Source organism: Cervus canadensis, chromosome 4 (assembly GCF_019320065.1).
Source record: "Cervus canadensis isolate Bull #8, Minnesota chromosome 4, ASM1932006v1, whole genome shotgun sequence".
Taxonomy (NCBI): domain Eukaryota; kingdom Metazoa; phylum Chordata; class Mammalia; order Artiodactyla; family Cervidae; genus Cervus; species Cervus canadensis.
Window position 1 is genome coordinate 50,443,456 of NC_057389.1, and position 15,669 is coordinate 50,459,124.

Below are 15,669 nucleotides of genomic sequence, written 5' to 3' on the forward strand. Positions count from 1 at the left end.
TTACACAGTCCCATGTTTTCATCAAGTCACTCCCTTCAGTCTTTTGTTTAAACTTTTGAAGTTGGCTCTTATCAAGATCACAATATGCATATCTTCCCAAGTCAGTGGGCAGTTGTTTCCTCATTCCTGACTTCTCTGCAGCATGAAATGGTTTATACACCTTCTTTTCTGAAGTACTTAGTGTCCTCGACTCTGCGTTGCCACAGTCATCTGATTTATTCCTCACTTGTTGGCTAGGTTCTTAGCAATTTCTTCTTTTCTAGTTCCCTGAGTCTTCCTCCTCCTCTATCAGAACTATTAAATGCTCTAGATCTTGAATCCTCAGCCCTTTTCTTCTAATTACTCTCCAGTGGTGCTTTCTTCAAATCCCTGGTTTAAGTAGCACCAATAAGCCAATGATTCCCATATTAGTATTTTGTGGGACTTTTCCTCGGAGTCTGGATTTCTTTTCTGAGCTCCAGACTCATCTTCTATTCAACAGCTCTATCTGGGTATCTAAGATGCAGCTCAAAACTAACACAGGGAAGAGAGAAGAAAGAGTTCTTTATTTTGCCAATAAACCTGTCTCTCCTCAGATCTCCCTCTTCAGTGAATGACATTATTATTTATCAAGTGCTCAGGCGGACAGTCTAGGAGTCATTATTTATTTCACTCTTTCTTCTTGCCAAGGGGTAGGCATGTTTTCTGAGCAAGGCCAGTTGGATTCCCTCCCAGGACTCTGAACCTTGAGTAGGTGATGCAAGTTTAGAAAATTGGCTACAGCTGACTCATCCCAGCTGAGACAGCCTGTCTATTAGTTCCTGCCATCTAGAGTCCCAGAGCTGCCTCTGGCCCTCACCCTCCTGAGACCTACTTCTTCAAGCTTTACTTCTGATAATTATGTAAGCTACCCCATATGCTTCCAATGAATCTCTCTTGAGCTTAAAATTTCTAATATCTCCTTGTGTTGTTTGCAGTTAAGGACTCCTTTTTAATACTGAGGAGTAAATGAATAAGTGAATGTGTGTATTATAAAGACCTAGTTTCTTGGCCATTAGTCCATTAGTCAGTCAGTCAACAACTATATGGAACAATTATTATGTGTTGGCCACACAATAACACTGTTTTTTGCTAAGTTCGTTTTCAGGAACTACCCCATTCTTCCACACCTACCCAAGTTCATCAGGGCCAAATCTAAGGACAATTTCTTCCTATGACAACACTGGATAATTCAGGATTATCTCCCCTTCACAGGGCCCTTAATTTAATCATATCTCTTCCTAAGTTAACAAAGCTGACAGTGGTTAAAGTAATAAGGAGACATTTTAGTCAGTTATATCCTATTGCAATAGGCAAAGAGTCCAGTGTGAACTGAACTCAACTTTGATTTGTTTAACAGGGAACAGGGAGCATCGTGAGGTGGGGCCCAAAAGAGTCAGGAAGGGGAAAACCTACCAAAACTGGGACGGTGGGGTTGGTCCACGTGAAACGCATCTGGTTTGTTAAACGAGGATACGTAGGGAAGTTGGGCTCCGCCCCTCCCGCAGAGGCTGAGAGAAGGTGCAGGATCTTGAGGGGTTGGTGGGGAAACAAAGAGTAAGTTTTCCGGGCAGACTTGAGTTTTCTCAGCAAAGCATTTTAGCGGGCTAGGGTCATTCTAGGATGAGACTTTGAGCTGTTAGAAAATGCGAGTGTTTAGTTGACTTTTTAGAGGGCACGGTTGAGGCCTAGCTGAGAAAGGGGCTTAGAGGAGCCTGGCTAGAGAGATGGGTCAGGGAGAACCATCATCGCCAGGTGGGCCCACTGTAATCACAAGCGTCCTCAGAAGGTGGAAGAGGAAGGCGGAAAGTCAAGAGGGTTGAAGATGGAAGCAGCGGCCATGAACCAAGGCTCACGGGCAGCTTCAGGACGCTGGAAAAGTAAGGAAAACAAGTTTTCTGATAGGGCCTCCAGAAGGAGGCTGACAGCTTTTATTTTAGCTCAATTAAGACTGAGTTTGCACTTCTAACCTCCAAAATTGTAAGATAATACATTTGTGTGTTTTTAAATTTATATTTTTGTATTTATAAAATATAAAAATTTATATTCTTTTAATGAGGGAAAATTCATTTATAGTGAATGCATAAATATTAAGTGTAAAATATAATGAACTTTGACAAATATATACTCTCATATGAGCAACACCACAGTAAAGGTAATAGAACCTTTCAATCACTCAGTTTTCCACATACTACCTTCTAGTTAATCTCTACATTCCATAGGTAATTTTTGTTCTGATTATTTTGTCTGTTTGTGAACTTTCAGTGCAAATAACTGTGCAGGGCGAAAGAAAAATAATGTTTCATTATACTATGAAAATAGTTTAACCTCAACTTCTTCGATTCATGTTGTTTTAAACCACTAAGTTTGTGGTAATTTGTTGTTGTTTTTGTGTGGTAATTTGTTAAAGCAGTAGTAGATAACTATTACTTCTGAGAGATGACATATGGGTATTTATTATCTTCATTAGAACTTTCTGTGTTTTATACCAAAACATTTATTTTATAGTCAAAGAAACTGAGTTAACTTTTTAGAACCAAAGACTTTGTAATGCCCAAGCCAGCTCATGTTCAGGCACATTTGTCCACCTGAGAAATTTTAGAATCATTTCTGGCCATGGGGGAAGGGAGTCATTTCATTTCTGGGAGGGGCCTCAGAGTTGTTTGTTTAAAGCAGATATTAAATGTTTACTGTGTCTGAGATGCTTTATATACATGTTCTTATTCACAAGTAGTACCTTCTGCTATGGAGATTGCCGTCATTCCCAATTATAGATGAAGAAACCAAGCAACATACACAATGTAAATTGCTTCATTTACATAGTTAACATAGTTAAGTGGTGGTGAGATGGATTCATTTACATAGTTAAGTGGTGAGATGGATTCAAACTCCCTTCCCTCTGACCTCAGGGCCAACAAAGAACCTGGAACAGGCATGACAATATGGGGCTGTTTGTGAGTGAGGGAGAGGTGGCAGAGGCGTGATGGGAAAAGAGAAAAAAAAAAAACCAAAAACCAGGAGCCAGAAGCCTAGTCCCGCTGCTAATTCACTTTGTTTGTTCATTCATTTGTTGATTCAACAGAGATTTATTCAGCCCTTCCTGTGAGGTGGCCACCATTCCTGTAAGGAGCAGGAGAGTGAGCAGTGGACAAACCTGCCTTATGGAATTTGTATTCTTGTGGGGTGTGGAGAATGAGCGACAAAATCAATTGTATTTCCTTATATATTTTGTAAGACAGTCTCCCAGGATGTCCGTAGTGGAGGGGAGAGTTCAGCAGGAAGAGCAGGGGCCTTGAAGTCGGGATTCCTGGGCTTGAGTCCTCGCTGTGAGACTCTGGGGAGTGGCTTAACCTCTCTCAGCCTCCATTTCTCCAGGTGTAAAATGGGAAAAATAATCTCTACCCACATAGGTTGCTGGGATGAATACATAACATCATATCTGTGAAACCCAAAGTAATAGGAGCTACTATGTTGATGCCGGGACTCTGAAGGCCACCCTGCGTTCTCGGGGTCTCTGATTCTGTGGCAGGTGCCAGGGCTCTGAGTCACACATGATGGAGTTTGGTTCCAGGGAACCCATTCATGAGGCTGTGTTGAGCCATCTCCCAGGGCTCCCTTTTCGCACTCCCAGGACAAATGGTCCTTTTCACTTGATACTGACAATCTCCTCTTCTCATTTCCTGAAACCACACGCGGACCCTTGGGAGTTCACAGGAACAGGAGAGCCAGGCTAGGAGAGCAGAGGAGCCGCTGTGTGCAGCTGCAGGCTTAATTCCAATTAACAAAGGCCACCTGGGGATCTGCTGTGCTGGGCAGGTCTGGGGCGATTGGTTCTCAGCTATGAGTTGCCAGGGCTTTGTTAGAGGCCCCTGGGGAGGGGCTCAAGGGAAGAATGTATTTGCTTTTCTTGGATACCAGCCCTGAATGGCAGCCTTCACTTTCTAACATAACCTTTATCTGAAGACCGTGTTCTGGGTGGGACCAAATCTTTGGAGGCTGGGGAGGTTGGATTTTAATTCAGCAGGTTTTTTCACCCTTAACACTGCTGCTCCCGGATTAGTGACCTTCCTCCCCTCTCCCCTGAAACCGGTAGGTGCACTTAGACCCTCCATGCACTTCTCACAGTTGATACATTCATGTGCCTTCTGATTAATAGCAGCCTCTCACAGTTACTGGTAATGTGTAGTGAGCAGGTCTACCTACTTGTGCTCACCACTGCATCCCCACGGTATGGATCTGTGTTACAATTAGGGTCCCCAGAGTGAGGAAATACAAGATGCCCATTTAAACTCACTCATTATCTGAATTTCTATTTCAGTTAAAAATGTCCTGTATGATACCTGGGATATATACCAAAAGGTACTGGTTATTTATCTGAAATTAAAATCTAATTATGCATCCTGGATTGTGTCTGGCAACCCTAATTATAAATTGTGGTGCTCAGGAAATCTATACATGAAAGAAGGAATGAATGGGACTCATGCATTATCAAATACAGACATTTTACTAGAAAGTACACACTGTTAGGAGTGGTTGTTTCAAGGTGATAGGATTATTGGAGAGTTTTCATTTTTCTGTGTGATCTGCTTTTCAAGTTTCCATGAGTGGAAATGCTTTCAAATGTAATATGTGTATATGTTTATATCAGTATATTCATAAGCCAACTTCTTAACATTAGTGCAAAACCTTGTGTTTTCCTTCATCCTGAAAACCAGACTTTTCTGAACATCCCCAGAGGACAAGGACATTTTGAGCATCCATGAGAAGATTATTATAAGTAGTATTGACAGGCCTACAGAGCATATCAGCAAAACAGAATACATAAATGGGTACAGAGGAGTTGTTTAAAGAAAATATTGCTGTAATTTTATCATATGAGGCTTCTTAAGAAAGCAAGCTCCTGAAGTTTTGGGGATGTAAAGCTCAGTCTAGTTAAACCCAGGACATAAAAATCTGATTAAATTGTATATAACACACTGGAGAGCTTTTTTTCTTTGATTCACAGAATAAAGGTGGAAAAAAAAAATAAGCATAAGCTTTTATAGGGAATGAGTTGGCATGTGAGTGCCACCACACAGCTATGATGCCGTGGGGCCAAGTACCCTTTAAAGTTGTCTTCTGGGGTCCACAATGGCCATTGGTTCTGGGCACGTTCAGAATGCTATGACTTAATGGAGCAAGGCAAGTAAGAACTACCATTTGTAAGATGCTGACTATATTCTGGGCACTGGTTGCACACATTAACCCATTCTAACAATGGGACTTAAGAATTATGAAGTAAGTTACTCATAACCACACCTCCTGAAATATTACAAGGTACTTAAGAGTTGTGGAAAGAAACACTTATATTTACTATGCTGTACTAATTAAGGCATTTATTAGAAGGAATAAAGATGCTTTCTAAAGACTTATCTCAAGGTCTGAAGGACAAAAGGGCCGCTCTGTGTTTAGGGATGCTCCCTCCCAGTTTCCAATACTGAATGTGGTGCTGGAATCATACGGTAAGGAAACTCTTCTCTCTCCTATCAGTGTTAATGGAGCCCCTGGTTCTGATGCAGGATTCAGTGTCAGGGTGAGAAGAAGGGCAGAGTAGAATTTATGTCCTGTTATCACATGCATGGAGAAGAGAATGTCGTCTAGAATGACACCAAGTAGGCAAAGCAAAATCTATAAGCTTTGGCCAGCTTCAAGTCTCAAAACACTCATGTTATTTAAAAAGGGGGGAATTGAGTGAAATCAGCTTGCCCTACTCAGCGATGAGAGACAAGCATGAGAGAGTATAATGCTAAGTGTGTCCTTATGAAGGGTTCCTGGTCTTAAAAGAAGAAAAGTAGTTGCTTGAACTTTTGAAGAAAGGCAATGTGACTCTGAACAAAGGGAGGCTTATCATTGTGAAGAGAGAGGAAAAAAGGCAATTTGATGATTGTTAAGGATGGGAAAGAAAGAGCTGCATCCGTTTAACTCTTTACATGGCAGCATTGTGAATAGGCCACTCTAAAATGCTGATTTAAATACACCGAAGCTATACTTAAAACTAGCTTCTCTATGTCTGAGGTATGCATAAACCCTAATAGACCTATTTCCAAGTCACACACAACCATCTTTTCAACTGCAGCACAGAGTCTTTGAGCAAATTGTGTATGAAGTGAGCTGTGTTAATTAAAGATGGAGACAGGTTTTATGCACTGATTCCTCCATAGAATCTCCCTAAACACACAGTGACATTTCAATGATTTTTCCATTAGTATTCTCTGACTAAAAAGGGGAAAAAAATTTGTTTTTTTTTCCCTTCACTAGTAAGAACTGCTTGGTATGCATATTTAAATAACAGTCATACTGCATTAGCTTTAAGAACTGGCTCCTAATATAATGGATGCATTAAAATGTAGAGGAAAATGAGCCAGCCACATAAAGACCTCGAAGTAATACATAATGCAAGCCTCTCTGCCATCTTCTAAGCCTTGGATTATGATAATGGCTTTGAGAGCAGATCAGTCATTTAATGTCTAGCTACTGACATAAATTAGCTCCAGTTGTGTTAAAGCTGGTTTGGGAAGAAAGGCAGCACCCATCTTTTTCCAATTCATGGGTGTGTATATGGCTGCTTAAGAAGTATGCTGCAAGGAAATCAGGTTGCTTGCCCATCACTTTAAGGACAAGGCGCTTTATACAAGTAATAACAATCAACTTCATGTCCACCAGCGATGCCATACTTTGCACTCAAAGTCCCTGCCCCACAATTATGGGGAAAAAGATGTAATGAGTGAGAAGACATCTGAACTCATTCCTTGTCAGCCTATTAAATAACAGTGCTTCAAATAGCAGTCCCCAATCTGTTTGGCACCAGGGACCAGTTTGGGGCTGCTTAGTCACTTCTGACACTCTGCGACCCTATGGACTGTAGCCCGTCAGGCTCCTCTGTTCATGGGACTCTCCAGGCAAGAATACTGGAGTGGGTTGTCATGCCCTCCTCCAGGGGATCTTCCCGACTCAGGGATCGAACCCGGGTTACCTGCATTGCAGGCAGATTCTTTACCACTGAGCCAGCAGGGAAGCCCAGGAACTGGTTTAGTAGAAGACAATTTTTCCACAGATGCGGGTGGGGGGAAATGGTTTGGGGAAGATTCAAGCATAGATTGGTTCATGCTCCTATGAGAATCTAATGCTGCTGCTGATCTGTCAGGAGGAGGAGCTCCCAGTAATGTGGGCAATGGGGAGTGGCTGTAAATACTGTAAATACAGGTGAAGCTCACTCCCCTCCTGCTGGGTGGCCCTGTTCCTAACCAGGGATTGGGGACCCCTGCTTTAAAAGAATACCAACCTCAAGGACAAGGGGATATACAGCAACTGAACTGAACAGTATTTATAATAATTTTGTTTCTTTAGAAAGACAAACCAAGGCGAATGAAAGTCCCACGAAGATCCTAATGAGGGTTGCACACATAGAAATCAGGGTGTGTTTATGCAACAGGGTTGGGGGTGAAGGCAGGATTGTCCCATTAAATGTCCAGGAAAACCACTCACCACAAATTAACCAGGAAAGGGTGCTCCAGTCCCTGCATGATCTGGAGCTCCTTGAAGACATTCCTCACTTCGTTGCGCTCCACGCACTTTTGTTTGTTCATGTACTTCATCGCATACATCTTTTTGGTATCATTCTTCTGTACGATGCAGACCTAATGGTGCCAACCGGAGTGAGACTGTGATTAGGGAGGTGATGGATCGTGGGCATGAGACAGAACAAGACTGGTTAGCACCGCTTGCCCTGTCGTGCAAATTCTTTGATGTTAAAGTTGCCACTTAGCTCTGATTTCTTTTTCCTTCCCCTGTACCAAGTCAACTTCTAAATCTCTGCTTTCTCAGACAAGTTTGCTTGTTTTTGCTTTTGGGGATTTTTAAGACAACATATTGGGGGAAAATAACTTCCTCCATGTCAGGAATCATAACAAATGACATTTTTATTCAGATTTTAGTGAGTGAAATGGGCATGACTCAATGTTAAAATGAACAATATTGTGCAAAGAACTTCTTTTAGCAACCACAAGTGATATAACCAAAAAGGACTTGAAGCACTGGGAAAAACACGATGATGTCCATATTTATAAAATTCTTTAAGAGTTTCATATAATGCCAGATAAAGTCGACAGCAGGTGATTCTAAAATGCAAGTTCAATATGAAATACGAGATATTCTGTTAAGTTTGTCTCCATAAAGAAACTAATTAGGAATTGAATCTGGAAGATTCTTATAAAAAATTAGACTGAATGTGTATGTTTTATGCTAGGGTTTTTTTTTTTTAACAGTAGGTCTTATGGTACAACTGGGGAAAACAGAAATCAGCTTCTATCCTTCATGGAAAGATTTAATTCTTACACTGACAAGATAACTGTTACTGAAGGTACTGGTACAATTTGAAAATGATTATGAAACCTTACTCTTCCTGTTACCATAGATAAAGTGTGAAATTCCAGTGAGTAAACTGATTTGACTTTGAGATAATTCTGAAAGCATACGTGTTTGTTATGTAGCTGCCTGTCACATACTTTGTTCAAAGTGTGGTAATACTTTTATAAAAACTCATTATAAAAACATCTCATATTTATTGTGGTCCCAGTAACTCATCTGAACATTCTTGGGCTCTATGAACTACATACTCTGCTAGTGGTTAATCATTTTGGTTCTTACCTTCCCGAAACTGCCTTTTCCAATGGCTCGCAAAATTTCAAAGTGGTCAAAGTTGACTGTAAAAGAAAAAGAACACCATGAGTAATTCAGTTGCTCTTTAGTAAATAATGAGTAATATATAAAGATTGAACTAAACTTAAGTACCTTATGTAAACAACATTCTAGACTACTTTAACATGACCATTCATTCATCTGTAGACATTTCTTGGACACTTAATCACAGTGCTTAGTACTAGGGGCTATAGTAGTAATAGAGCAGAAATTGAGTCTCTACTTTTCAGATACTGTGGTCCAGTGAGGGCTCCATAGAGAGACTCTGACAGATTAAATAGTCACTGAATGAATGGACAATTAAAACTCTTACTGAATGTTAAGAAAGACAGAAGCCGTGGGGATCTAAGTGTGCATAACAGGGGTTTCACATAGGTGGCCGGAGACCTGGTCCTCTGTGCATACATTGCCACTGAGGGTCTGAACTTTAAACATCTTCTCCTTATCTGTTTTCTCATTACAACCACTCCTCATGTATCAAAATGATTTCAATTTTCCCAAGTAAGAAACTATTACACATGTAAGTTTATACAATGAGTTGATCCCCAAGGCATGAATATCTAACAGAGGAGAATAAATATAAGCATTAAAGTCTATTTTATAAAATTCATTTGAAGTTGGGATGAACTTTTACATCTGCCATTTAAATATTCCACCCTGAGGGAATTCCTGGCAGTCCAGTGCTTAGGATTCCGCCCTTCCACTGCAGGGGACTCAGGTTTGATCCCTGATTACAGAACTAAGATCCCATATGCCACATGACGTGGCCAAAAAAAAAAAATTCCCATTTCCACCCCTTAACTTTAAATGGAATATAATCTATAAAAATATTAAATCACTATGTTTTATACTTGAAACTAATACATTTTAAGTAAACTGTATGTCAACTTAAAAAAAAAATGTTTCCTTCCAGGAGTCAGAAGCAATAAATATTTAGTTTACGATAGCGTGGTCTCTTGGGTCAGTGCTCAAGAAATGGTTGGTGAAGAGAACAAAGCATAGATTCTCCCAGAAAGGTGACAAGCTTTGGTTATGTGCCTTGATGATCTTGAGAAAATGTCCACTATCTTTTGTGGTTTTTGAAATAAGGATTTAGATGAGTAAAATTCCAAATGAGGGTTTTTAAGAATTAAATCAGAAAAAATTGCAAAATACTAAAAGGTTCTATTTTTCTCTTTAAAAGACATGATTTATTGATTTCAAAATTAATCGGATTAGCTCCTTTTGAAGGAAAGAAAGATGAGTAACGGAACCACTCTATCTTCCAAGCTTTCTCAAGGTTGAAATATTTTTATAATGTGACTTCATAATCATTACTTAACACAAAACTCACTTTATTTCAGCAAAAAAAAAAAAGCCATTTAATAATGTGAGACAGCATGTCTATCACAAATAATTCTGGATTTAACCTGAAAAGAGTGGTGTAACTCTGATAAATGACAAACTATTTTTTAATATTTTATTAAATTATAGTTGATTTAAAGTGTCATGTTAATTTCTCCTATACAGTAGTATGATTCAGTTGTACATCTCTCCATATTTTTCATATTTTTTCTATTATGGTTTATCACGTAATATTGAATATAGTATCCCGTACTGCAGTAGGACCTTGTTGTTTATCCATTATATATAAAATAGCTTGCATCTGCTAATCCCAAACTCCCAATCCATCCCTCCCACTCCTACTCTTCCCCTTGGCAACCACAAGTCTGTTTCCTCTGTCTGAGTCTGTTTCTCTTTCATAAATATGTTCATTTATATCACTTTTTTAAAGATTCCACATATAAGTGATATCATATGATCATCTTTGTCTGACTTACTTCACTTAGTCTGATATATAGTCCATCCATGTTTCTGCAGATGGCATTATTTCATTCTTTTTTAAATCTGAGTAATATTCCATTGTTTAAGTATACCACATCATCTTTATCCAGTCCTCTGTCAGTGGATATTCAGGTTGCTTCCATGTCTTGACTATTGTAAATAGTGCTGCTATGAACATAAGGTTGCCTATATCTTTTAGAACTACAGTTTTGTCTGGATGTATGCCCAGACATGGGATTGCTGGATCATGTGACAACTCTGTATTTTCAGGAACCTTTATACTGTTTTCTATAGTGGCTGCACCAATTTATATTCCCACCAGTAGTGTAAAAGAGTTCCTTTTTTCTCCACACCCCGTCTAGCATTTGTTTGTAGTTGTTCAGTCACCAAGTTGGGTCCAATTCTCTGCTACTCTATGAACCACAGCACGCCAGGCTTCCCTGTCCTTCACCATTTCCCTGAGTTTGTTCAAATTCATGTCCGTTGAGTCAGTGATGCCATCCAAACATCTTATAGTCCATCATCCCCTTCTCCTCTTGCCCTCAGTCTTTCCCAGCATTAGGGTCTTTTCCAGTAAATTAGCTCTTCGCATAAATAAACTTTTTAATAATGACCATTCTGACTGGTTTTTGGTCTCTCTTTGTAGTTTTGATTTGCATTTGTCTAAGAATTAGTGATGATGAGCACCTTGACATGTGCCTATTGGACATTTGTATGTCTTTGTTGGAGAAATGTCTGTTAATGTCTTCTGTCAATTTTTTGATTGTGTTGTTTGGTTTTCTTGTTGTTGAGTTGTACAAGCTGTTTGTCTATTTTGGAAATTAAGCCCTTGTCAGTCGCATTGTTTACAAATATTTTCTTCTAGTCTGTAGGCTGTCTTTTTGTTTTGTTTATGGTTTCCTTTGCTGTGCAAAACTTTGTAAGTTTGATTAAGTCCCATTTGCTTATTTTTGCTTTTATTTCTGCTGCCTTGGGAGACTATCTTAAAACATTGGTACAGTTTATGTCAGAGGATGTTTTCCCTACGTCCTCTTCTAGGAGTTTCATGATATCTTGTCTTATATCTAAGTCTTTAAGCCTTTAAGATTCTGAGTCTTTATTTTCTCATCTTTAAAAAAAAAAAAAGGGACTGACCCTTCTAGACAAGAAAATACCCTTTTATATGGAAAAATGCTAATAAAACTATTTACTTAAGTCATTCACTTGACTGTGTAATCTTCTCAAACTCCTTGGTACTGAGTTTATTTTATTTGCTACATCAGAAACTCTGTGAGGGCAGAGATTATATATTGTTTAGTAATCTTTGTTTCACCTTTGTTTTCCTGGCAACTCAGAAAATTCCTGACTTGAAATAGTTGAAGGCATGTCTTTGTACTTCCCATAGAGCCTGGTACAGTGATTTACACATTTATTTATTTGGCAAATAAATCAAAGTAAGCTGTAAAGAGAGAGAAGAACCCCCAAACAATTGCTTCTTATAAACAAGAGCCATGTGAGAACATGGGTCTTCTAAGGAAGTATTTTTCAGACTGAGTCAAGAGTCATTAATAAGTTAGCGGTAATAAATCAATTTAGTGGTAGTAAAAAGCATTAAAAAAATCAAATGGGATAGAACAGATAAGAAAATAACAAAAATGTCTTTTTTTTTTTAACAAAAATGTCTTAAATGTAGTTACAGTAGTATTGACTCTGAAACTTTTGTTTCAGTTTTACATAATGTGTACAGATAGATATGTACTATATCATGAGTTAATTTTTTGTCTGTATTTTAATATGACTTGTCAACATAAATTGAAAAACTCTTTTATAAGTTTCCTCTTGTTTCAAATTGAAATAACCAATGCAATGATTTCCTCACACTCATTACATGAAGCTGAGTTAGACTTCATGAACTACATAAGTGTTAAAAAAAAAAAAATCAAGATTTATTTGCAAGCCCAAGATTTCACCCCTAGCAAATCTAGTAACTCATAGGGGTTCCTTCATGTGCAGCCTAGCTTAAAATGCTGTGATGATGTTTTGCATCTCCAAGTATCAATATATAGCAGATAACTAGAAGCATGAGCTTCCATTGTGATATTAATCCATTTCATGAACCATGTCTCTTTATAAGCCATTTTAAGCTTTAATGAAAATGATAAAGGATTAGATGCCAGGTTGCTGATAAATTTCTACTAGCAGAACTGTCAATTAACGTCAGGTTAAGTCCAAGAAAAGTGACATCTTAAAATTTTAGAGCAACTGCATCTTATTTATGCTTTTATTTCTAGTTAATCAAAGAAAGAACTGACTCCAGTCTGATGCCATAGTGCCTAAAGTCACTTCCCTGAATAATAATACACCCAATAACTGAGAGAAAGCCAATAACAGGTTGAAAGTGAATGGAAAATAAGCTGTTATACTACCCATATAGTCCTTTCTTAAATGTCCAACAGCATTACTAATTTGAAGGAAAGCTGATGGAAAAGGCAACCAAGCCTCATAAATTCAGACAAAATGAGAGAGATGACGTCGGGAATGTGGCTTATATTGTCAACAGAAATCCTACTATAGGCATGTAGGGTTTGCCTTAAAGGAGTATGGGATAGCATATCCACTGTGTGCTTAAAAGTTTGGTCAACCTGTACAGTATTACCTAGCAGATTACAAATGGCCCACAAGCGACAGTGGGCCTGCAACTTGTTTTTTTTACCTCCTGTGAGCTACGATTGGTTCTACATTTTTAAAGGATTTTTAAAATAATATTTACTTTACAAAAAGTTTGCCAACCCCTGAGATTAAAAACAGTCTCTGGAGACAGAATATCCATGTTCAAATTCCAGTTCCTACAATTAATAGTTGTGCAATCCTGGCAATTTACTTCTATGCTCTGTTTCTTAATTGGTAAAATCGGGATGAAAATAATATATACCTCATAGGGTTTGTAGCAAGATGAAATGAGTACACATGTAAAGTACTTAGAGTATGAACTGGAACTAATTACTTTTACTAGTACTACTACTACATGGATATTATCAGGCAACATGGAGGTAAATGGCAGCTGTCTGCGTTACTTCCACACATCTGGGCTTTATAGTCTGTGGTGTGGTGTGGTGGTCTTGAAGCAGTGTTTTCTTCAGTCTCTAAAGCAAAGCTAACCTTTGTTGTGCTTCTTTTTGTTTCTTATACTTGTATCACGTTTTAAAACTTTCCTTCTGGTTTATGGAGGAGCTCTGGTGCTAAGAAGATAAAAAGGCCTTCTGGAAGCCCTGTTAGACCATGGGCCTTTGTAGGGTTTTGAAGGTAGTGGTTGAGTATAGGGAGAGACAAAACCTGGTTCTCATTTACACTGAGGCTGGGCCAGGGAATGTGGCCTAATGGGAAACCAACAGGCAACAGCTGCTCAACCTCCTATACCTTCTTCCCTGCTCCGGAGTCTTGCTTTCACATCGGTCTTCTACCCCAGTCTTAGTGACCTCATGTCACCAGAGTATCCTTAAAGCTGCCTGGAGGTGTATCAGGTTGACAGACAAAGTTGAATGGATCCTAACGTTATGATACCACATGTAGTATTTTAAAAACTAAGTATTTTAAAAGGACTTCCTTTAGAGTTTTTCTTTTGAATAGGTGTACATTCTCCACTGATCAACCAGACACACAGTCTGTATGCATCAGGAACCTGTTACACACATTTCCTTTGTATGTCTCATTGTATCCTTGAAATAACCTTATGGCTTTTATAGATAGGCATGCTTAGCCTAGAGATTAAATAATAACTAGTATGGGCTCCCCTGGCAGCTCAGATGGTAAAGAATCTCCCTGCAATGCAGGAGACCTGGGTTTGATCCCTGGGTTGGGAAGGTCCCCTGGAGGAGGGCATGGCAACCCACTCCAGTATTCTTGCCTGGAGAATCCCCGCGGACAGAGGAGCCTGGCTGGCTACAGTCCATGGGCCTCAAAGAGTCAGACACGACTGAGTGATTAAGCACAGCACAGCATTACTAGTATAGTGAATCACTTATCTTGGGAATAGTTTCACAAGTCAGAAAGTAAGCAAAACCTTGTTCAGTCAAAACTACACAAGTAAATTCTCTATGAAGGTACCCCATTTGAAAATCAAGACAGCCTGTTGAAAAGTCCAACCCAGTATTTTTTTCCCTTGTATGAGCACCAAGGAAGCTCATGAATTGCATTTAAGGACCATTGAGTGAGAAACAAAAGTTTAAGCACTAAAATCATACTCAGCTCATTGGCAGGTCAAATTTATCAGTCACATATCCAGTAGGACCAACTGAGGGGACAACGGTTGACTGTTGCCCCAAAGTCTCACCCAATTCTTGAGTGGAGGAGTGGACAGAAGCAGCTCACCATCATGTAAATTCATATACACCTTTCTGATCCTGGACCCACACTCTTATCTATGTTTTTATAGTTGTTTTACAGATATTATTACTGTGTATCCACCCATCCCAGAGGTAGAATGGCGGCAAGCAAGGTGAGACTGCTTTATGTCTCCTTCTAGAATCACAAGTCAGGCTTTCCCAAGTCTTGCCCTAAACAGAAGTCTACCAATGGTGGCTCCAGGGCTGATACTCTTTATTTCCTTCCTTCTACCTCTTTTCATCTCAACATTCTGGTCCATAAACAGTGTTGAAGGAAAGAAAACAGGAAACACTTTTTAGACTTTGTTACACCACCCTGACATTTGGAATTTGGGAGAAAAACATTCTAGAAAGTAAAGCAGAAAATCCATTCATTTTTCTCCTTTTGAGGTAGAAATATTTGGAAAATTTTATCTTTTTCCTTTAAAAGATGCCAGCCTTCATAAGTACCAAATCATGAACACATGTGAGATTTCCGAGAACCACCCTTCTAGATATTTCTGTGAACCATTCTATTGATGAAAGAAAAAGGACACCAGCAGTGGGACCTTAGAAAAGTTACTACATTTTTTTTTTTTAAAATCACAAGGTCCCCATCTGTAAAACAGAGCTCATTAAACTTGACTCACAGGTGGTTTTGAAGATGAGATATAATGTCAGAAGTATAATGTCTGGCCCACTGAAAACTAAAAATTACAAATGATAAAAAGTACAATTACTTAGAGAAAAT

The 15,669-nt window shown here is 39.0% G+C and overlaps 1 protein-coding gene across 2 annotated transcripts in view; it reads right to left on the reverse strand.

The window, feature by feature from the left end:
* Positions 1-15,669, reverse strand: part of STK32A (serine/threonine kinase 32A) — a 137,657-nt gene that overhangs the window by 91,718 nt on the left and 30,270 nt on the right. For both annotated transcript variants that reach the window (XM_043465070.1, XM_043465069.1), the window contains exons 3-4: positions 8,704-8,759; positions 7,543-7,694 (exon numbers count right to left, since the gene is read on the reverse strand). In XM_043465070.1, coding sequence (XP_043321005.1) covers positions 7,543-7,661 — 119 coding nt within the window. In that variant the 5' untranslated portion in view covers positions 7,662-7,694; positions 8,704-8,759. The remainder of the gene's footprint in view (positions 1-7,542; positions 7,695-8,703; positions 8,760-15,669) is intronic.